Source organism: Lacerta agilis, chromosome 1, assembly GCF_009819535.1.
Source record: "Lacerta agilis isolate rLacAgi1 chromosome 1, rLacAgi1.pri, whole genome shotgun sequence".
Taxonomy (NCBI): Eukaryota; Metazoa; Chordata; class Lepidosauria; order Squamata; family Lacertidae; genus Lacerta; species Lacerta agilis.
The window spans coordinates 67,130,924-67,154,405 of NC_046312.1; the positions used below are offsets into that span (position 1 = coordinate 67,130,924).

Here is a 23,482-nt window from a genome sequence, read left to right on the forward strand (position 1 = left end):
AGAGATTGTCTGATTTTTATTTCTTCTGCTGTGAAATGGTACCAGGTGCCTATGGGTAGAAGAATGCATATTCTTGCATTCTATATTTAGATTTGTTTTTAACTGTCAAGAGAATGTGTGTTTGCTAGACTACAAATATCTCGGTACCTTTCTTTCATAGAAACAGAATTATTTCTAAAGAGAGAAAGGGAACACCAGGTGTGCATCTAATAATGGAAGTATAGGGTACTGTTGTTATAGGCAAGGTACAGTAATACCTAGAGTTACATACGCTTCAGGTTACATACACTTCAGGTTACAAACTCCGCTAACCCAGAAATAACGCTTCAGGTTAAGAACTTTGCTTCAGGATAAGAACAGAAATCGTGCTCTGGTGGTGCTCATTTATTTTCCTCACTACTTAATTTTGACATAACTTTGGCAATGAAACTTCTCTCTCCAAATAAATAGCTCTTCTGAACAATTCTATGCAGGTTTATTAGAGAGGGTTAGGATGAGGCAGAATTGTATCTCTGAAAGGCTCCATTGGTGGTGGTGCTCTGCCATTGTGGAGATCCCCATTGTACCTGCTGAAAGCCCAGCAGAATAGCCACCCTGCCCCACCTTCTGTGCTGGCCAGCTCAAGCTGTACTAAACCCAGCATTGCAGATTAAGTTGATAATATATCAAAAGGCACAAAAGTGAAAAGTTAAAATTTACCCCTATAGTTTTTGTGTTAGACAAAGCTTTTGGAATGTGATACCAAAGCAAGTTATTTTTAATGTTAAACTAGAGTCATTTTGAAATTTAATCATATTTTGATTTCCAGTTAGCACTTCAAAGGGGTTCAGTGGACGCCAGTAGCAGATTTATAGTGTTTTAAAAAAATGATGTTGGAGGTTAAGAGGTGTAGGAAGCCCATCTTATTTTACATATGGCCAACTTATTCATAAACCAACTGGATGGAGACACCTTTTATGAGCAGCCCTCCTGCACACAGAAGGGGCCTCAATCTGGTTTTCAGCTTCCCCACACATTGCAGCCAGGGGCGTAGGAAAGGGGGGGGGCCGCTGAGGTGCCATCATGGAGGAGGGTGACAAATTATTAAGGAACAATTACTGCCCTACTAGGGTGGTTCATAAAAAACGTTGGGTTTTTTTTTAAATGCCTGCTCCGAAGGTCTTATCTTACTACACTAGGGATTATATAGCTATATATGAAATTTCATGCTTCTCAGTTAATATCTTGACCCTCCTCCACAAAAATAGCTATTTACTTGGCTGAAATTTCAAGTCAGTGGAGCAGGGTCAAGATATTAACTGATATGCATGAAATTTCAGATATAGCTATATAATCCCTAGTTTAGTAAGATAAGACCTTTGGAGCAGGCATTTTTTTAAAGAAAAGTTTTTAATGAACCACCCTACTGCCCTACCCTCCACTGGGCTTCCCGGGTCCTGGAAAGTCGGGCTATGTGAAGAAAACGAGACTAGTCTGAATAAATTAGGCCTTGCCTTGCCTTCACCCCGCCCCCTGCACGCAGCCAATTTTTCTTGATTTTACTGCTGTGGTGTTTTTGTGTTTTTTGTTTTGGTAAACCACTTTGCAGGTTTTTAAAAATAAATCTTATTAAATAAACAATAAATATAAATAAAATAACACATGCCCAAACACAATCCATCTTGTAGATTTAAGTATCTGTCCGTAGTCGCCTACTTGTTATCAGAGGCCCAGATCCACATTCCTTTGTAAGAAAATATGAAATAACGTAAAACCATTTTTGCAGGCAAAAAAAATAAAAATAGAAAAATAGAAAAATCAATGTGTGTGTGTGTGGGGGGGTGACAAGAAATTTTCTGCACTGGGTACCACCTGACCTTCCTATGCGTCCGATTGCAGCTTAACCCATTCACTGTGGCCCTCCCTATGCTGGAGAGGCTTTTCAAGGAGAAGAGGGAACAGGAAAAGGTAACCGGCTGCCAATTCCCTTCCACCAATGCTTCTCAATATCCAAATGATTAAAATCCCTCTAGTTAGGTGGATTTTATTTTCTGCAAGATAGTTCAGGAGGCAGATGACTCTGGGAGGAATATACTTGACAGCATAGCCAATCTAAAATACATTTCTTACTTAGATACAGACAGGGAAACATTCATAATGAAATAAGGCAGCTTATGAATAATAATTATACCCCACCCATCAATTCAGTTCAATTATATCATGATACATACCTGCATTTTTTTATCTTGTTCATTGTCTCCTATCATCCCAGTACTACTAACATTGTCACTTCCTTCAATAGACACCTAAAATAAAGAAAAAGCAGGAATATATATTTTGAAATAAAGCTATGGGATGCCGGGCACCATTTTGAATCAAGATGGTGAACCAAAACATCACAGGGACCTCCTCTCAGGATATTGTTGTCAAACTTGGCACAAGGGTTCCCAAGGTGGGACTCATGGCTTTCATCTGTCTGGATGCCAGGGGCCATTTTAAATCAAGACAGTGGACTGAACTGTGACTCCATCTATTTTTTTTGGCACAGATTTCACCACCACTCAATATATAATTGCCAAACTTGGCATGAGGATTCCTGAGGTAGCGATAGTATTCTTTGTTGAAGCCTGGATGTCAGGCACCATTTTAAAGCAAGATGGCAGACCAAAATGTGACTTTGGCATGACTTCACCTGATTTTTGGTGTGATGGGTCCAAACTCCCAAATTACACTATCAATTTTAAAAAGAAAAAAATTATTGTTGTTTGAAAAAAAAAATCCTGGGCAGTGCCGGGAAATCCCCATTAGTGGTAAAGGATTAGAATTACTTCCTCCTAAATGCAGTACCTCCTTCTTTTCACTTTGCCTCACATGCTGCATTACTTCCCAAAATTCACTAAATTAGATTTTATTACTTTCAGTCAAATTCTTTCTTAACTTTTAACAGACTGTGTTACTTTTCTTCAGCATCTAGATATAGGTCTGTCATCAACTTCCATCTCTCACTAGCTTCAAAGGAATCTAATACTTTCTTCTGCCTTTAATTATCTCTCCTACTGTCTACTCTTGGATTACAGCCAACCTGCCTTTTGCTTTGCTTTGAATCAATCTGATTCTCATCCCATCCAGTGTAGTAAACATTTAGTTTGATTATATGTTCTATTAAATTTCACAAAGCGAATACCATACAAAATTAGATGTCCTTCAAATATACCTTGGCTGCATACTGTTCCAAAGCAGAGATGGTATCTGGATCAATAGTAGCATCTCCCGTATGAAGACCTGCCACTGTGCCATCAGCCTGAATGGCTAAGATGGTATCTGATTGAGGAACCTGCACTGTATGGTGAATATAAGCAGTGGTACCATCTTCTAGCTGTACAGCTTGCAGGGCACTCTGGTCATAACTGTCTGAGAAATTATTTAAAGAAAAGAGACAATTGTAATTACCGTAAATTGCATATAAACTGTTGAAATGTCATCAGCCCAGTCCTGTGGAACACCCTGCCACCAGAGATTCAATGGGCACCTTGTACGCCAACTTTTAAACACCTGCTGAAACCTTTTCTTTTCCACCAGGCCTATGCAGGCAATTAAGAGTATATCCCCCATACTGATGCTTGTTTTTAATTATTTTGCTTTTAACTTGCTTTTAGTTTTTTATGATTTTACTTTATGGTTTTATATTGTAAACTGCTGTGATATATTTCTATGATACAGCAGTATATATTTAAATAAACAAGCAAAGAACATATAGACCACATTTTTGTGTGTATTTCTTTCAAAGGATGGACATGGTTAATCAAGTAATACTGTTTTGAAACCTCCCTTCACTTGTATGGAACAGAAGGTTTGTATGTTAAAGCAGCTGACAATTTACTATATAATGTTTAAGGCAATGTAGAGTTGGAAATTAAACATAATAGAAATGACTTTTATTTTGTTTTGTGAGAAATTAATATGTCCAAATGCATTTTACCTTTTGAAGTGTGATGAATGAAAGCTGTAGTTCCATCCTCAAGCTGAACTGCCTGTCCATCTTCTAAACGAAGACTATCTCCTGTATCAGGAAAATAAAATGCCACTTCAATTACTTAATGCATTTATGATTTGCAAGACCAATTTTTTAACATTTTATCACCATTAGAAAATAAATTTGCTAAAAAGAGTAAACTTCAAAAGATAACAATATTTTCATTTTAAAGTTATAATTAAATCATTTATTATATTGCACTCTGTCATTAAGTCAACAGCTTTAAACTTGTATTCACTGTAATATACTTACTACTTTTAGACATGGGAACATGTTGAACGTAGGCAGCTGAGCCATCTTCTAGCTGAATCACCTGACCGTCCATTAATTTGCCATCTGGAATATATGCACATTAAAAACCTCAATCAAGAAAGAGTGAACCACGTGCAGAAGCAATTTCCTTTTTCTTTTATTTACATTTTATAACACACAATCAACACATTCCAAAGGTCACAGCTAAAGCAGCATCTTATACAATTCAAGCAGGACAGACCTGCCCCTTAAAATCCATGGTACATTTTTACACACCTGCATCATTTCAAGGTCTTGCTTGTGGCAAACCCCTCTTGTGGTCCTTAGGATCCCACAGTACATGCTAGTATTCCAGTATTTCTTGCACTATAAAAGATCTTTGTATGGCTCACCTGAACCATAAAAAGCATTTCCTGTGACTGCTGCCTTGCTTCAGGGAATGAAACACGTTCCGAATTTTGGAGCAGGGTGATAAGGTCCATTTACTATCTTGAGTACAGGATCAGTATCCTACAATGCAACACTGTATGCATCCACTCAGAAGTATATTCCATGAAGTTCAAAGAAATGACTTTGATGTAGGTGTGTATAGAAGTGTAGCCCAAGTCATTCTAAAGGTATGTTATGCTTAAAATTCTACAAGGCAGGCTTAAGCAGTATGTGGACCGAGCACTCCCAGAAGTGAAAGCTGGATTTTGAAGGGGCAGAGGAACCAGAGACCACAAATAACATCTACTTCTGCAAAAGCATCTGACTATGCAAAAGCATCTGACTGTGTCGACCACAGCAAACTATGGCAAGTGCCTGATCACCTCATCTGTCTCCTGAGAAATCTGTATGTGGGACAAGAAGCTACGGTTAGAACTTGATATGGAATAACTGATTGGTTCAAAATTGGGAAAGCAGTACGACAAGGCTGTATATTGTCTCCCTGCTTATTTCACTTATATGCAGAATTCATCATGCGAAAGGCTGGACTGGATGAATCCCAAGCCGGAATTAAATTGCCGGAAGAAATATCAACAACCTCATATATGCTGATGACACAACCTTGATGGCAGAAAGTGAGGAGGAATTAAAGAACCCTTTAATGAGGGTGAAAGAAGAGAGCACAAAATATGGTCTGAAGCTCAACATAAAAAAAACCTAAGATCATGGCCACTGGTCCCATCACCTCCTGGCAAATAGAAGGGGAAGAAATGGAGGCAGTGAGAGATTTTACTTTCTTGGGTTCCATGATCACTGCAGATGGTGACAGCAGTCACGAAATTAGAAGACGCCTGCTTCTTGGGAGAAAAGCAATGACAAACCTAGACAGCATCTTAAAAAGCAGAGACATCACCTTGCCGACAAAGGTCCGTATAGTTAAAGCTATGGTTTTCCCAGTAGTGATGTATGGAAGTGAGAGCTGGACCAAAAAGAAGGCTGATCACCAAAGAATTGATGCTTTTGAATTATGGTGCTGGAGGAGACTCTTGAGAGTCCCATGGACTGCAAGAAGATCAAACCTATCCATTCTTAAGGAAATCAGCCCTGAGTGTTCACTGGAAGGACAGATCCTGAAGCTGAGGCTCCAATACTTTGGCCACCTCATGAGAAGAGAAGACTCCCTGGAAAAGACCCTGATGTTGGGAAAGATGGAGGGCACAAGGAGAAGGGGACGACAGAGGACGAGATGGTTGGACAGTGTTCTCGAAGCTACCAACGTGAGTCTGACCAAACTGCGGGAGGCAGTGGAAGACAGGAGTGCCTGGCGTGCTCTGGTCCTTGGGGTCACGAAGAGTCGGACATGACTGAACGACTAAACAACAACAAAAATGATTAAACAGTGAGTCCAGAGATATTTGCTTATGGAGACTTCTTTCTCATGCCTGTTTAGACATGGAGCAGGCATTAAGAGTTGTCTGTGACCATGAGCATAGATACAAGGGTGTTGTGTCTTTGGTGTTAACAACTAATGTATTCTTCTGTATTAAAAAATGAGTAGAATCCAGCTGGCACCTCTGTTCACCGGAAGGACTTTTGACTAGTGGACAACTTGTGTTTTCATATTGTAAACTGCCCTGTGGTTTTCAGATGAAGGGCAGTATAGAAATTTAATAAACAGTAACAAAAGTGAAAAAGAAGGGAGGCAATTCCCCTTGAAATATGGCACAGAGGACTGCAGGAGGAAGGGTGAATTGGCAAAATCTGTCCATCCCATTACCACAGCTGTCTGCTGGATTAAAAAGCCCTTCCTGTGAGAACAAGTGCACCAGTTGGATTTCACCTTTAGACAAAAAAATGTGTGATCTTCTATTCAAGCCTGTATTGATATTTACATAGAAACACAATTCAACTTTGTAAGGTGATCTTGGTATGAAATGGCAAACATCTATGATATTATTTGGTTTTCAATTAAACAGCTAGTTGGTTGTAGCAATTTTAAACTTGAAATATACCTTTAGAATTATGTTGAATGTAGGCTGTGGACCCATCTGAGAGCGTAACGGCTTGTAAACTTACTCCTTCCATGTTGTCCAAGTTGTCTCCATCTAACAATCAATCAATCAATCAATCAATCAATCAATCTCAGCATTAGTTGATGTTCATAACACATATTTGTCCACAATGTAATGATTGTTTAATGCATAAACTATAGAGAATCAATTTTAAGGTCAAGGAAAAATGTTTCAGGTACTTGCTATAGGTTCCGATTATCTTATGTGATGCATTTTAAAACCCATAGTATGCTTTATAAATTCATCAAGATAGCCATTTTGCTTGTCCTGAACGCCACACTGATTGGCACTGGGATATTAATCCAACTACTCACCTTGCACAGCTACAGCCTCTGTTAAACAGAGTGTTACATGCTGAGCCTCCATCCCCCCTCCTGAAAATTCTGTCATTCCCTGAGAGTCTCGATTTATCTGGGCTAATAACATTGTCTACCTAAAGGAAAAAGAAAGAGAAATTATAAAATATTAACAATGGATTCAAGACACTCAGAATTTTTTTAATGGTATTCCTCACACCAAGTAATATTTCTGATGAATTTTTCAATGGAAAACAAACCGTTTTGCCACTTCTTATAATTAAGGTGCATACTTTGTTAGGGAAAACATGCAGAAACTTCAATCCACAATCCTTGCTATATTGTAAGGATGTTGTTACAATTCTCACTTAAGGTCTCACAAAAGTCCTGGTTGTTGTTTTTAAGTTCTAGTACTCAAAGACTGTTTTGAAGATTCATAGTGTAATGAGTAAATTAACATAAGTGTTTTTTTAAAATATTTTGATAATTGTGTGCAGAAGTGCCAGTGTAACTCGCTCTAAGATTCAGTGCTGCCTTCTATTATGGTAACAATCAAGGGCAATGGACACTTTAGGAGCTTCAAGGAGCACCTCAGCTGCTCCAAAGCTACCCCCATTTCAGGGTGTCCAGCACAACCACCTGGCACCTGCCACCATTGCTGCTGCACCCCCCCCTTCTCTCTCTCTCTCTCTCTCTCTCTCTCTCTCTCTCTCACACACACACACACACACAAACACCACCCCCTTACCATCCCCGCTTTTCTGAGCCACTCAAGTGCTTCCTCTACTTGGAAGACAGTTGCAGCTGCAACTAGAGGTATGGAACCTTTTTACACCAGTGGACACATTTCAAATTTTGCTGCGAGTGACATGTGTAGTATAAAACATTAGAGAGAGTACGCTCATTGCTGCTCCCCCCACTCCCGCTTACCAGGGAAGTCAACTATGCTCTGCTTGTTCTGATTGTTTTGCCCCCACAGAAGGAGGCTGTAGTTTAAAAACAGCATTCTCCAGTATCAGGAAAGATATGAAAGGTGCACAGCATTCATGTGCATTCACCATAAACATGCAGACTAGGCACAAATGCCTCTCTCTGCCTTTAACAAACTCACACCCCACACCTACATCTACCCCTCTCTCACATACAGAAACCACACATACTTCTATCAAATCCCATGCCTGCCACATTTAACAAATATGGCTATTCTCATTGTTCCTTCTTCTGCCATCTTTTTTTTTAACCCTTCAAGGGGCAGAGGAAGTGCATCCACACCAGGTCCACATGGCTGGCAACATAGCTGAGCAAAGCCCTTTTGATCTTTCCTCCCACCCCCCACCCCAAAGAAAAGTCACACCATGCAGCGAAGGAGCCACGTGCACCAGCTCCACATGGCTGGTAGGTCACAAAGCTAAGCAATGACAGACAACCCCCATTTGCCCGTGCTTGTGCAGAGGAAGGCTCACTCAACCACAGACCACTACAAATATATATATATAGAGAGAGAAAAGGCTTTTCTTCATTTATGCTACCCATCTTCAATTACTTTTGTTTGGATGAGTGTGCAAAGGAAGTGCATTTTTCCTTTCCCAATCTCTGCAGAGATAGAACATGCTGCTCCTGGCTCTCTGATGTGTATGTGGTGGAGTATATTGCCAGCTTTAACCTTAGAAACCTGAAATAATATAATGTAGTATTACTAGTGTACCAGGAAGTATTTAATGCCGCCATTCAATGTCCTTGATAGAGTGATCAGATCACAAAATAATTAACCTTATTTGAAATCTAATATAATAATGATGCACATAACTGAGTGCCAATGTGAATATTTGTATATGACATTGAAGTATGGTTCAGATTTCTTAAAGAATATAACAAAGCCAGCTATCTCTAATATGTTCCTGGTGACTTAACATAAGAAATATTAGTAAACATTGCTATTCCCCTTTGGAACAGACAATTATTTCACTTTTGAAACCGATATCCACTTTTGAAACTGATATTTTCTTAATAAAGAAAATCCTGCTATCATTTTGAAGGCTTGGGAAAGAATCCACAGAAGCAGGAGGGGAGTTCTGCTAGAACAGCACACCCTTATCATTTTTCTCCTCCCCTATGCATGCCTCCAAAATCTCCTCCAGAGCCCTTGGACCTTCTTGGCAGATTTGAAGGCAGAGAGGGCTGAAGGAGAGAGGAGAGTGAAGGCCATCTGCATGAGCAGAACAGGTCTGTGTTCTCCTTGCACAGAAACAGCACTGGATACAATACTTAATTTTATTCTTAACATGGTTGAGAATTACATGTTTGTTTTTTAACACAAGAGCATTTTCCTAAGTTAATAACCTAAGCGTAGTGACTTGCCTTAGGTCACCTTGGAACTTCATGGCAGATTTCTGTAATCATTTCCCACATTCCACAAAAGCCAAACTAGAGAATAGTGGTAGTCGAATCTGGCCCAATGATGCAGAAACTGATGTTTATTTGTGTAAGATTTTGAGAGTCAGAAAGGGTGTGTGGGTGATTGGCACTGAACCTGGCATGCTGCTTACCTGTCTGCACGCTGAATGTACACTACTGGGGCTCTGTTGAAGAGAAGCTGTGGGCAAGAAAAGGGTTCTGTGCTCATTATTATTATGCCCTTTGCCTATAAAATCAGAAACCTCCCAACTTCCCCATTCTACACGATTGGGGTGCTTCCATTTTTCAACACATGCAACTGCTACCTTCACATCCTGTTTGACTTTTGAGCTCAGGGACATATCACTTTTATCAGGACAATGGAAGTTTGTGTATACAGTGTATTAGAGAACTGCTTCAATTCAGAGGCTGACTTACTGATAGATGACAGAGCACCCCTCTATTCAACAAGACCAATACAAGCAATCTGTCATATCAGTCTCATTTTAATAAATATTATTAGGAAAATGAAGAATGAATGAAAGTTCGGTTTTAGAAACAACTTCAGAGTCTAAAGGCAAGTTCAGAGACTATTTAATGAATATATGTGTGTACTACCTTGAGATCTACAGATGAAGGATGGTATACAAATGTATTAAGGAAGTAAATAAGCAAGGGGTCATATAAACAGATTGCCTTGTATGTTTTGTATATATCCGTGACTGTTGGAAGAGTTTGTTTGTTTTTCCTGAAGATGCTACTTGTGAATAGCTGGGGAGAAAACAAACTCTGGTATCAAAGAAAAACTGTGTGGTATGAACAAACTTCTTGACCTACTCCCATTACAAAGTAGTAAAACAATTTAATTTTTACTTTGTGGTGCCTTGTCATCAGTTTTTGCATGCAGGGTTTGTACCCTTCTTAAGAACTGGTATCATGAAAGTTGTGCTTTACAGAGTTATGGAAAAGTTGCTCAACAGTTAAGAGTGCCACTTAAGCTTTGCCATGATTCAAGAATGCACTTAACCTACTTATTTTAATTATAGTTAACTATTTAATTTTCTATTCTACTGTATAAATATAAGTGAAACATTTCTATGATATTCTTATTATGGAATTAATCTATGTGAAATATTTAGACTTCTCAAAGCATAATTTACGCTTAGAAAACTCATGTGGCACATAAAAGTATATGGTTGTATGTTGCCCACCCTTGGCTTACACCCAGCTGCGGTGATACTTTTTGAGGATATCAGCATGTCTCTCCTCTGCCAACTATTAGAAAATGCACTAGCATTTTTTACATGAACTGGAAATATTGGTGTAAAATATGCCATATCATTATTTCTAAAAATCTGAAGATGTATTATGATAATATTTGAACAATTTAAATCTGAAGCCATAGGGAGGAAAACTCACCCATGCAAGCATAAGGCAGTGCCCAGAACATTTTATAGTTTAGAGATACGTGAAGACTGGAGTCTCAGCTCATCCACTCTCTCTTCCGGTCTGCCATCTAGGGCAAGGCAGCTCCTTGCTATTCTCTCTTTGCAAACAGAGCTTGAATTTGATATTATTTCAATTTGGTGCCTTTTTATGTAACCATGCAGTCCAACAGAAAAAGGTGTATAATGGAAACAGCACCACATTTTGGCTGCAAGTGAAGAATTGAGCATACTAGATTGCTCTCGATTCTTCCTTTGCAACCATGGCTTGTAATTTCCCCACCTGACATCATATGATATCAGGCACAAGAAAGGTAGATGTGGTTCACCCGAAATGTTATCACAAGCAAAATCTGGTAGCATGGCAAGTCTAATCATGCCTATGGGCTGGAGGTTCCCCATCACTGGTTTAGTACAATGTGGATGAGGCCACATTAAGCCTTGAGCTCATGTGTTCCCATGTAGACAGAATATGTCAAATTAAGTTTTGCTTTTAAAAATTCTCAGCTGAGTATTCAGTATGAAACAGTGGTCTTAATTTCTAAATAAGCTGACTACAAATTTCAATCTCCCAGGACATTCTATACAAGATCTCAAAGTAGCTGTCTTATTACAAAGGAATTTCAGAAATAGACTGGAAAGAGAAGTTGCTGAATTGCAACTTATCACCAAACTTAAAACCATGGAGACCTGGTCTGAATAGAGACATTGGATTCTTATCCCATTATACATGACAAAGCTATTTTTAGCCATCTCACCCCTGCAAGGCCAATTGCAGTCGTTAACAGTCATCAACAGGTTTACCTCACCTATCAGCCATTGACCCATTCCCACCACCCTTCTGAGTAATACCCCTCCCCACCCTCTCACTATATATAGGATCTGGTGACTTCTATTTCAGTGTATCTGAAGAAGTGTGCATGTACACAAAAGCTCACACCAAGAACAAACTTAGTTGGTCTTTAAGGTGCTACTGGATTTTTTTTATTTTGTTTTGACTATGACAGACCAACACGGCTACCTACCTGTAACTACAAACCATTGGTTATGGAGTTGGGTTAACTAGCCATTGATAATAATTTTAAACCAGGATTCCTGGTTTGTATGTAGCACTAAACCAAGATTCTTTGAAAGTAAAACTACCGGTAAATGCGGTGAGTAGAGGGTTTGTGTATATGGGCTCATGAAGGCTTGTCAATGTACTGCTAAACAATGGTTTTGCCTTAAGTGCAAACTGGGTCACTCTAACAGATACGGGAACTTTCTTCCAAGTTCTTATGCTGGTTCTTGATCCTTTGTAATTAGCATCCTTTAGTTCTTATGCTGCCTCTTGAACTTCTCTTGTCCTTATGTTTTATTATTTTGCCAGCATCGTGAACTTCAAATTGTATCCTGCTTTGGGAATCAATCTGATTGAAAATAAATCATGCTTAAAAATACAGCATTCTGTGTTCAGGGGCATTTTAAGTTAAGAGGTCTTGTAAAATACATCATAAAAGTTTCTGCGAAGTTTTCGCCAAACACAGCATATATGCAGATTAGTAATGTTTATTTCATATAGCTATGCTATTGCTAAATGGCATGTATGTTATTAAGTTTTGAATACTATTACATTGTCCTTTAAGTCTCAAGTGACATTTGTTAAAGTTACACCTATGCCACAACATACCTCCATGAACTTAAAATTTCTATTGAAATCATGAAAGTGAGTCTCTAAATCCCATACACTCGGGACTTGCTTCCTAGCAAACATGTGCATGACTAGGTTGCACATTTTTCTTGGATGCTGGCCAAACAGTGTGCAATGTGGAATAAAAACCCGCCTGCCCTCAACATTTAGCCTTGTAACTGAATTTTAACCACAGAAACGAATGAGGATTTTAAAAACCAGGGCCTGTAGTAGACAGGCACCACGTTAGAGGAATTTCTTTCCATAGGAGGGAATGCCTCTTCCCAGAGGGTGCCTGTTCTAATCCATGCATGCATAGCATAAAACAAATAAGCTACTTTCTTTGGAACCTGCTACCCTTAAATCTGCATTTATTTGCTTGTTAGCCAACCCAAACTCGCATGTTACTTAACCGGTCGCTAACCGACTGAAAAGCGATCGATTAAGGCTGCCATCCTAAACATGCTTCCTCGGGAATGAGTCAGCGGCTTCCAACCACCCCCGTGTTTGCATTGCACGTGTGAATTGGCTCTCGCAGCACGGAGGACTTTATGGGGACGGCAGTCCCATCTGCTCGATGCTGCAGGAGACACGGAGGGTGCCGCACGAGGCGCCTCCCGTGCAGCCACGCAGATGCTGAGGAAAGACGAGCCCCGTCCAGTGACGCAGCCGCCAAAAGGAGGCGCCCCCCCGCAATCCACGCCCGCGAAAGTGGCCTGAGCACCCCCCGTGACCCGAGTTTATTGTTTCATGTGAGAACTCTCTCCCTCCTCGGGGACAAAAGCATCGCGGGAGAAAAGAGCGGGAAGCACAGAGGCCTATAAGGCGGGAATATGGAGGAAGAGGGAGGCGGGGGAGAAAGCGCGGGCAGCGGCGGCGGCGGCGACGCCTCGGCTTTTATTATTATTGTGAGCCGCGATACGAACGCGGGCTGCCCCCTTTCCCCTCACTTTCCCCTGCATACAACGCCGCCGCAGGGGGACTAAGGCAGGCCGAACCCAAGAGTGAAGCGTCCCAGCCGGAGATGGCGGCGGTTAGAATAAGGCACACTGGGTAAAAACACATTTATATACGAACCTCGCCGAGAAATTTTCCAACAATTCCTCCGTCCGACCACCATGCACCAGGACAGGAAACGACCGTCTCAGCGCCCGCCCGCCTACTCCAGCGCCGCCCAGAGCCGTGCGGGCGGGCCCCGCCACCAGCACTTGTATAAGGCTCCATTGGACAGGCTGCGGCAGAAAATACCGCCCACGGCCACGATTGGGCCACTGACCTACAGGTTTCATTGCCTATTGGCTATTGCCGGATAAGCCCGCCTCCGCGCCACATTGACTTTCCTCTATGCTGGGTTTGGGGCCTCTGGAGGCGCCATTTTGTATCGCGTCGCACGAGGCGCTAGTGTGTCAGCGAGGGAAAGGAGGACGGGCGCCATTTTCCCCTTTTGTTAGCAAAGCGGGAGGATGCGCTCGCAGAAAGGATATCGGCTGGCCTTCGAAACTGTCCCGTCCCCCCCTCCCCCGGCGGTAGTGGTTTTCAATGGAACCCTCCCCTGGTTAGGCAGATTCTAACATGGGGGAGGCGAGTGAGGAGGTGACAGGGGTGTTACGACTGCTTGCAGAGATGCCAACGCCGTCATTCGCCCTCGGGACTCGGTGGTGATGGCAGTCGTGGGGGGTAGGCTGTTCTTTCTTTTTCACCCTGAGAAAGGCTGTTGTAGCCACCCGGGGGAAAATTGAACTGTCCTAAGGAAGTCCTTTAATCAACACCCCCTCCCCCCCGTAATTCGACCTCATACATATTGATAGTGTTATATTTCGCTAGAGCCATTTTCTCCATAGGTAAAATCTCTTAGCAGGATGGACGATTTCCCACATTTCAGACAACGTAGTAGGGGCCTGCTTTGCAAGCTACATCGGAATTATGCAATATAAGGCAACTTGGTTGCTCCCCCACCCCCCCGTCTCCTGTACTCGCCAAGGGTGATTTATTTACAAGGGAAGAGGAATCTCTTTAAGCAGTTGTTGCACCTTCGCAGTTCACAGAGGGGGCAATTTTCCACCATTGCAGTTCTATCGTGCACAAGCGGACATTCCATCCAAGGGAAAGATTTATAACACACATTTTCTTACAAAACGCTCAAGCCAGCATTTTATGGTTACCTCTTCTGGTTTTACCTCAGAATAATCCTGTGGTGTAGGTTAGGCTGAAAAAAGAGTAATTGGTCCAAGATCACTCAGCAGAATTTATTACCAAATTCCAGATTGTAAAGCTGAATGTTTCAATTGTGACTTTGTCCAAAACTACTGCCGAGATTTGTATTGTATTTTAATATTTGTTGGAAGCCACCCAGAGTGGCTGGGGAGACCCAGCCAGATGAGTGGGGTATAAATAATATATTATTATTATTATTATTATTATTATTATTATTATTATTATTATTATTATTGCATTCTATAAAATTAAAAAGGAAACTGCCATAGCTACTTTGCTTCAGAAGCCATTGCATGCTATTTTGTACACAAAGCATGCATTTGTGAGGGGCCACCTTCATTAATGGAAAGGACACCAGGGCAGAGATTTGGTAAAATGCATCAGAACAACCAGAGTATCCATATATTTGTGAAGTGGGATTGTGGTGCTGCTTACATACAATAAATAAATAAATCCCTATGCATCCTTACCATCTGGGTGGAAATAATCAGACTGCAAAGAGCCCTGTGGCATTTCAAAGATGTTCAGGTTAATTGTTGACTAGGGCATTAATAAATTATTGTATTGTTGCTGAGTCAGTGGGCTGTGATCTTAAAACGGTCATAGCAGCTCTATAGTTTCTACTACCACATATTGAGAGCATCTTCTTGCACTGCTGCTGTAGCATGCATTTTTCCCATACATGATGTGTGGCAGTTGAAACCAAGAGGATGAGGCTTGTTGTACAGGTCTTTTAAGAGCATACAAAAAAGCTCCAAAATGTTTGCACCCACACTTTGGAACTCCCTGCTTATTGAAATCGGGCAGGTACCTTCACTGATTTCTCAGTGCATTTTTGATTAGACAAGCCTAGCCAGCAATGCAGGATGTTGAGGTGTTCATAGCCTATTGCTTATCTTTTATTTTTAAATGTTTTACTGGTACTTTTATTGTTTTTGTAAACCACTGAGATATTTCACAAGCAGTATAAAATTTTATGAAATAAAGGCGTAAAAGCTTTTGGCATTACTGTCGTGTATTGAGTTACAAGCAAATAATTATTTCAGGAGAACAACTTTGTAAGCTGAAGTTTCCATGTATTATGAATAGGTGTACGTGTCAATTTGAACTTACTCTATAGTTTATTACTGTAGATCATGGCAGAGGAAAGTTGACATAACTTAAATATGACATGAGATTCCCCATTATGAACCTTCCTTGACCCTAGTACCAGCCTTATCATAAACATCCTGAAGGCATTCAGGAAATGTATTTAGTTTCCCACACCTTGTAAGGGTCCGCACATGTGAAAAAAAGTTGGAAGAAGTGCAGAGAGAAGAAATACTATGGTGCATCTATACCAGTGAACAGGATGCCTTCACCTGCCACAGCTGCAAAAAATAAACCTCCAGTATTGGCCTCTACAGCAGGTGCTGTATCTCTCCAACCATTTGATTTTACTCCCAAAGGCACACTCCACTGGCATCCCTCTGTCTCAACAATTATTTCATATAATAAAACAAGTTTTCTTTATTCCTTTTGTGTAAGAACTACTTGTGGTCATAAGGTTAAGGGTAAAACACATATTCAAAAATGGAGGCATGTTATAACTCCAGCAAAAGATCCCAAACTTCTTTGATTATGTATGTATGGATACACGAGTGCTGGACAGGCATTGAGACATACTTTTAACAGTATTAACACCTTTTAATATCCATCTGTGTCAAACAGCAGAATTTTGCTCCCCAAGTTTTTCTCCCCATGCCAAAAAGCTGCCTAGGGTTGTCATGAAGGAAATACATAGTCCTAAGCATATGAATACCGGTATCAGCCCTGCTGGTTCAGATAAAACTTACTGTTTTTTTGTTATTGTAGTGACCAACTAGGAGCCTATGGGAAGCCCACAAATGGCATAAGTACACTGCTGATTCGCAGAAACCAGTATAGTGGTACCCTGGTTTATGAACTTAATCCGTTCCAGAGGTCCATTCTTAAACTGAAACCGTTCTTAAACAGGTGTGCTTTCCCTAATGAGCCCTCCCACCACAGGTGCCCTTCCACCATTCGGATTCCATTCTTAGACCGAGGTAAAGTTCACAAAACGGGACACTACTGGTTTTGCGGAGTTTGTAAACTGAATACAGTAGTTCATAAACAGGGCTGTTCTTGAACCAAGGTACCACTGTATTCAGAAGCAAATGGCTGTCTGCTATTGGAGGTAATACCAACATTGTGGCTAGTAGCCATTGAGACCCTGCCCCGTGAGTTGTCTAATCTTTTTAAAGCCCTCCAAGTTGCTGGACATCAATCTTCTGTAACAAATGGCAGTTTTACTTGCATGCTGTGTGAAGTAGTGCCAACTTTTGTCTATCTTCAATTCCACTATTCAGCTTCATTGGATGACCCTGAGTTTTATACGTATTGCAAGCCTCCCTAAATTACTCAGCTTTGCAATGTAAACTAAGCCACCACACACTATATGGGATTTGTATAAATATACAGTGGTACCTCTGGTTACGTACTTAATTCGTTCCGGAGGTCTGTTCTTAACCTGAAACTGTTATTAACCTGAAGCACCACTTCAGCTAATGGGACCTCCCACTGCCGCTGCGCCGCCAGAGCACGATTTCTGGTCTTATCCTGAAGCAAATGTAACCCGAGGTACCACTGTATTAGGGTAGCCAATGGGGCAGCTTTCAGCTTCCATAAGGCCAGAGTCCATTGGCCATGCTGGCTGTGGCTGATGGGAATTCAGTCGAATTAACAAATCACATTAACCCTACTCAATAAGTCTGTGGTCCTACTGTTTGCTGTTAGAAGCTGTGGTGCTAAGTCCAAGGAGAAAAAGTCTTATTACAGCAACCCAAGAGGCCCAGTTCTCTAAATACCAGAATCTTACCAGAGATGTCCAAATGAGAACAAAGCATTTGCAAAGTTGTACCTGCTACAAAAAAGAAAGAGAATCCGCAGGACATGAAATTTTAAAAAGCTCAAAAGACAGAATGGCAACGAAATGTCTACAGGACAGGTTCAGGAATCCAACTTTATTGTGCTAGTCTGACCAGAACCTGAATGAAAGGAAAGATGGAAGATCGTCCTCTCTCAAGCAATTTGGATGCTACATAAGCCTGCCTTAATCAAATCCACATTGAAGACCAAAGTCAAGAATGAACCCATGAGTGAAAAGGGAAAGCCCTTTGTCTGGCTTGAGACAAGTGAGAGGTAGGTATTCTGTTAGGAACCCTTACATTCCAAGCACCCCCCAAAATAGATACATACAAAACAAACACACATCACACAAATTGTTTTTCCGAAGACTGCATTTTTGAATATCATAATATATATGTTCATTTCAGTTTCATTTTATAGATATAAATTCAGATCATTTTTCAACCTGCCTTTAAAGTTCTGGAGGTTTACACTTAAATTAAGGTAGCTTGTTCAGCATCAATTGTAACAGCAGATGACATTGAATTAAAAAAACAGCCAGGAGGGGGAAAACATTTTACTTAAAATATTTGACACCAGTGATCTCAAGGCAAGATCAAGAACCTCAGCATTTAAGATTTTATATATGTGTTTTATAGATGGGCCCTAAGCCAGGCCAAACACATCATTTTGATGTTGGCTTTTTCACTGAATCATTTTAATAGTGGTCCCAGTAGGGAGGACTTTGTTACCTTTCTAGTTAATATACTAACCAATATACCACCTAGAGGCAAGGGAGAACAAATTGTAGCTTCAAAAATGAGACTTGGTAACCGTAAGGCCATGTTCACATGATCATACCTTAGCTTTTTAAGCTGGAATATGAGCAAATCTTTTTGCCCAGGCATGTAGCCCCTTTGTGCAAGCCACAACTAAACCAGGAAGTCTTTGATTAGCCATAGTTATCCATCAAACAAGCCAATCTCAAACACTGTTCGTGATCCTGGCTTATTCTGAAACTGGTAACCACCATTTCTCAGTTCAGATATAAAGGGAAACCCCAGTTAGGGGCTCCTTGCTTTAATCACAGCTTACGTGAAAGGGTTATGTGCTCAGGCAAAATACTTGTTCATATCTTGGTACAATAAGCTGGGATATGAACCAAGCCACTGATATAGCTGGATCAGGCAGATGAAAGAATGTCTGCTTTTGGACATCGCAAGGCCAGGGTAGGGTGGGTATGAAAACAAAAGAGACAGAATAGAGATGTTAAAACCTCTACCCAGGTCCTAGAAAAGGAGCAAAAGGATGAGAATAATCATATTCCCAAATATGGGAATAAACTTCAATCAGATCCAACCCAAGTTAGCCAAATTATTTTTTTAATAGATTGCATATGTAGATGGTCACCACCACACTTCAAAATACACTCCTGTAAGAGCAAATCTTCATGTCAGATTTCACATGCTGCTGAGAAAATGAAATCCCCTCTCATCACTTTAAAACATGAAGGTTTCTGTATCCAAATTTCCACTTGTACATTGACAGCTTTAAGAAAAAACAAAGGACACAGAGGGTGTTGCCATTTTTTTTCTTTTTTAGCAGCAATGAAATACCACTAACCCCTTTTGTACATAACCAAATTCAAGTCACAACCAGTGGTGACTGCACCACAAAGTCACCAGGTACAAAACTGCTAGTTTTAAATAACTTGAAATTTTTCCCCAGAACATCCCTTTTTTATAAACAAACATTTTGCTATTTTTGTACATAGGCTAGCAGGTTTGTTTCAATATGAAAATGCTAAATCATTTACAGATTTAATCAGTTATGTAGTGCTACAATAAGTGTCCGATATTCTACATATGAACAATCTTGATAAATGGAAATGATGAAGTGTTAAGTAAGGCTATCCAATTACCTTTATGTACATTTAAAGAATAGATACCCAGCAGGAGAAAAGGTAAGGGAAAAAGATTGGGCAAATACTCATAGTCCCACAGGTGTAAAAATTAAATTGGCCTTCTAGCTTGTGTACTGTAAATGAGACCTTTCCAACAGTCCTGCAGCCAATGCCTTTTTTTCTTCAGAGAAAGGAAGCTGTCTTCATGACATTACCTCTTGATTTCTGATTTCCACAGCGTGTCATTTGAAGCTCAAGTGTCAGGTTCTTCCTATCTTCATAAAACCTTTCCAGTATTCGGTTGCATGATCAAGTCCCACTTCCTGGGTTGGCTTTTCTTTTTTTTAAATGTTCAATCTACCAATTCATTTAGAGTGAGCTGTAGATAACATGAACCAGTTCTGGAACCACTATTGGGAGGAACACAAGCTCTTCACTACAATCACACAGTAGGAGGAAAAGTAGTGATAATTCAATTCATTCCTGGGGCTGGACCACCAAAATTGAATGAACTTGGCACAACTGGAGCATTGAATTTGTATCCACCATGCTTTTCAATCATTTTGGATTCTGAAAGGGAGAGAAAAATATAATTATCTTAAAGTCACAAACCATGTGTTGTCACAGCTGTATCAAGCTCTTGATGTGCACATTCATGCAATGAAGGGCTTCCATTTTTTAAATAAGAAATTATATTTTCAAATATCTTCAGAGACAAACTCAATTTCAAGCAGAATGCTAGGACATGAAATATAAGGGTTCAAATTCCCAAAAATGGGGGTGGGGGAAATGTGTATGCCACCTTGAGTTCCTTGGAAGAAAGAAGAGATATAAAAGCAATAATAAATAAATAAATAATCCAAGGTTTATTTTTTAACTACTGCATTACAGGGGGTTGGACTAGATGACCTTTAGCAGGGTTCCTTCCAACTCTACAATTCTGAATGTATAAGGTATTACAAAATCTGAATGGTGAACGTTAACTTTGTTAATCCTATGCAAAGACCCACTTGTATCAGGGGCAAGAAAGAGAAACAGGGCATGCAAACTTGAAACATATACCAGCTGCCAAACAGAAAGAAAGAGAATCCTAACATTTTTACAAAAACCAAAAACACTTGGAAGACAGGCAGGTCCACAGCCATGCCCTTTCTCCATCTGAATTGCTAGAAAACACATGCACATGCATATGTGACTTCCAGGAAAAATCAACAGTCAATTAGGTGGCATCAAGCCCAGAAATTTCCGTTTCAAGAATTGGTACTTCAAGAAGTTGCAAGATCAACACAAAGCTTGTCCCCTATAAGCAGGTCCTCTTTTTTCTTAGAACAGGATGAGACGGAGAACTTTTAGGTCTCTTAATAAAATGCTAATACTATAAGGTAAAGGGGACCCCTGACCGTTAGGTCCAGTCACGGATGACTCTGGGGTTGCGGCGCTCATCTCGCTTTACTAGTAACAGATTATATCAAACATAATGAAAATATGCGTACCATGGGCTGCTCTTCGCTGATCTGCTAAAGTTGCTACATCCTGTAACTGTTTTCTTTGTTCTTCATTAAGACCACGTGTCAATGCTTGGTACCACACAGGGTTACGATTCTGAATTGCTACAGAACAAAGAGACATGTAGACATTTAACAGACAGACTAAAGATAAGCTAAGAGTTCTGCAAGGTAATGATTTATTTGCTGTGCAAAGCTTCTCACTCCACCACTACCCAGGCTTCTGGTAATACTTTCTCTCAAGTCCAAATATTTCCCTCTATACCAATTATTGGCCTAGTTCTTTCCAAACTACTCCACATTCCGCTAAAATGGAAGTACAGTGGTACCTCGATTTAAGAGCAGCCCTGTTTATGAACTATTCAGTTTAAGAACTCCACAAAACTGGAAGTACTGTCCCAGTTTGTGAACTTTATCTCTATCTAAGAACAGATTCCGAATGGTGGAAGGGCACCAGTGGTGGGAGGTCTGATAAGGGAAAGCACGCCTCGGTTTAAGAACAGTTTTGGTTTAAGAACGGACCTCTGGAACGGATTAAGTTCGTAAACCTAGGTACCACTGTATTGTTATTAGAATTACATGGCAAATTAACATTCTGAAAGGAAGAAAGGAGCAGATGGAATCTCAATACAGTGGTACCTTGGTTTACAACCATAATCTGTTCCAGAGGTCCGTTTACAGGTTTGACGTGTTTGTAATCCAAAACATACTGGTATGCAAACCAGACTGTTTGCAAAGTACAATTACAATTACCACTGTAATTGTATTAGCCCAACATGCAGATAAAGTATACTATTAAAACAAATCACAATGGAGTTATTTGAAATACCTATTAAGGAAAAAGGTCAACAGTTTTTGTAACAGATACAAAACCCAGTTTGGATCTATATTATTTCACTGATACCACCTGTTATGTAAGCCAATGGAGACTTGAAAATGCAACAAAAGGTGAATTCCCTTACAACTCTACAACATGTGATGTCTATGATTTTTAGTGTCTAAAGTAGATTATGTAAGACTCATTGTAGCCAGACCTTCAGTTCAGTTACAGCACATGATAGAGAACACAATGGCATGTTTTTAAAGGTCAGAAAATCTTTTTTTGTCACCAGGCAATTTTTAAACATTAGTTTAATTTCTACACATAATGAGAAACGTATCTAGGTGTTACAAAAGTTTAAGACATTTGCTGTCATTTTGATTCAAATTAAAATATTAGTTTCACCCTTACAGCTACATTGTATTATTATTTTATTTATTTTAATACAATTATTTTAATATCTATATACCACAGTTTCTGAGTGGGGTAAAACAGGGACAGCATATATCAGGGGTCCCCAAACTAAGGCCCGGGGACCGGATGTGGCCCAATCGCCTTCTCAATCCGGCCCGCGGACGGTCCGGGAATCAGCATGTTTTTACATGAGTAGAATGTATCCTTTTGTTTAAAGTGCACCTCTGGGTTATTTGTGGGGCATAGGAATTCATTCATATATTTTTTTTCAAAATATAGTCCGGCCCACCACAAGGTCTGAGGGGCAGTGGACCGGCCCCCTGCTGAAAAACTTTGCTGACCCCTGGCATATATCATAAAAGTAGTTAAAAGTAACCATATGGTCACAATTACAGGTGGGTAGCCGTGTTGGTCTGCCATAGTCGAAACAAAATAGGAAATTCTTTCCAGTAGCACCCTAGAGACATCTGAAGATACACTTCAGATACACTTCCAGTGTATCTGAAGAAGTGTGCATGCACACGAAAGCTCATACCAAGAACAAACTCAGTTGGTCTCTAAGGTGCTACTGGAAAGAATTTCCTATTTTGTTTTGACATATGGTCACAAGGCTCACTTAAAATGCCTGTTAAAATAAAAGAAAGTCTCCACCAAGCACCACAAGTTCAACATGGAGCGGAATATCTGATCCCAGTTAATTGGGAGTTCCACAGATTGGGCCCACAACACTGAAAACACAACTCCTGATGGAAACTGGTCATGCAACTGAGTCATAAGAGACCACTAATAGTGACTCCTACAAACACCTCAATAATCAGGAAGGGATATAGGGCAGGGGTTGCCAACCTTTTTGGATTAGTGGGCACATTTTGAATTTTGAGAGGATGCTAGGGGCACCAGTCACAAAATGGCCTCCATGTGGAACATGACTTAACAAAAAAGCAGAATGTTAACCTTGACAACCTTAGGTTGCTTCACTGAGGTAACTGAACCACACTGAGGTACAGGCACATTCAATGATGTGCCACAACATGAAAAGTAAGATTTCTTCACTCACAGACCAAATAAAACTGCCCACTTTCAAACTTAACCCATATCATGCTTGCAGTGTGATGGAATGCATCAGCTACAGTTTTAAATCATATTCCAT

General features: G+C 40.3%; 2 protein-coding genes across 4 annotated transcripts in view; both read right to left on the bottom strand.

Annotated features, from left to right (window-relative positions):
- Positions 1-13,779, bottom strand: part of ZNF143 (zinc finger protein 143) — a 29,198-nt gene extending 15,419 nt beyond the window's left edge. Inside the window, exons 1-8 of one of the 3 annotated variants that reach the window (XM_033152745.1) lie at positions 13,647-13,779; positions 8,605-8,733; positions 7,080-7,198; positions 6,706-6,798; positions 4,265-4,348; positions 3,959-4,045; positions 3,194-3,390; positions 2,211-2,285 (exon numbers count right to left, since the gene is read on the bottom strand). In XM_033152745.1, coding sequence (XP_033008636.1) covers positions 2,211-2,285; positions 3,194-3,390; positions 3,959-4,045; positions 4,265-4,348; positions 6,706-6,798; positions 7,080-7,191 — 648 coding nt within the window. In that variant the 5' untranslated portion in view covers positions 7,192-7,198; positions 8,605-8,733; positions 13,647-13,779. The remainder of the gene's footprint in view (positions 1-2,210; positions 2,286-3,193; positions 3,391-3,958; positions 4,046-4,264; positions 4,349-6,705; positions 6,799-7,079; positions 7,199-8,604; positions 8,734-13,646) is intronic. The other 2 variants (XM_033152735.1, XM_033152756.1) reach the window with 2 other exon arrangements.
- A 4,285-nt stretch (positions 13,780-18,064) lies between these two features.
- Positions 18,065-23,482, bottom strand: part of IPO7 (importin 7) — a 40,428-nt gene continuing 35,010 nt past the window's right edge. Inside the window, exons 24-25 of the mRNA XM_033152771.1 lie at positions 21,087-21,203; positions 18,065-20,163 (exon numbers count right to left, since the gene is read on the bottom strand). Of these exons, the coding sequence (XP_033008662.1) occupies positions 20,066-20,163; positions 21,087-21,203 (215 nt within the window). The 3' untranslated portion in view covers positions 18,065-20,065. The remainder of the gene's footprint in view (positions 20,164-21,086; positions 21,204-23,482) is intronic.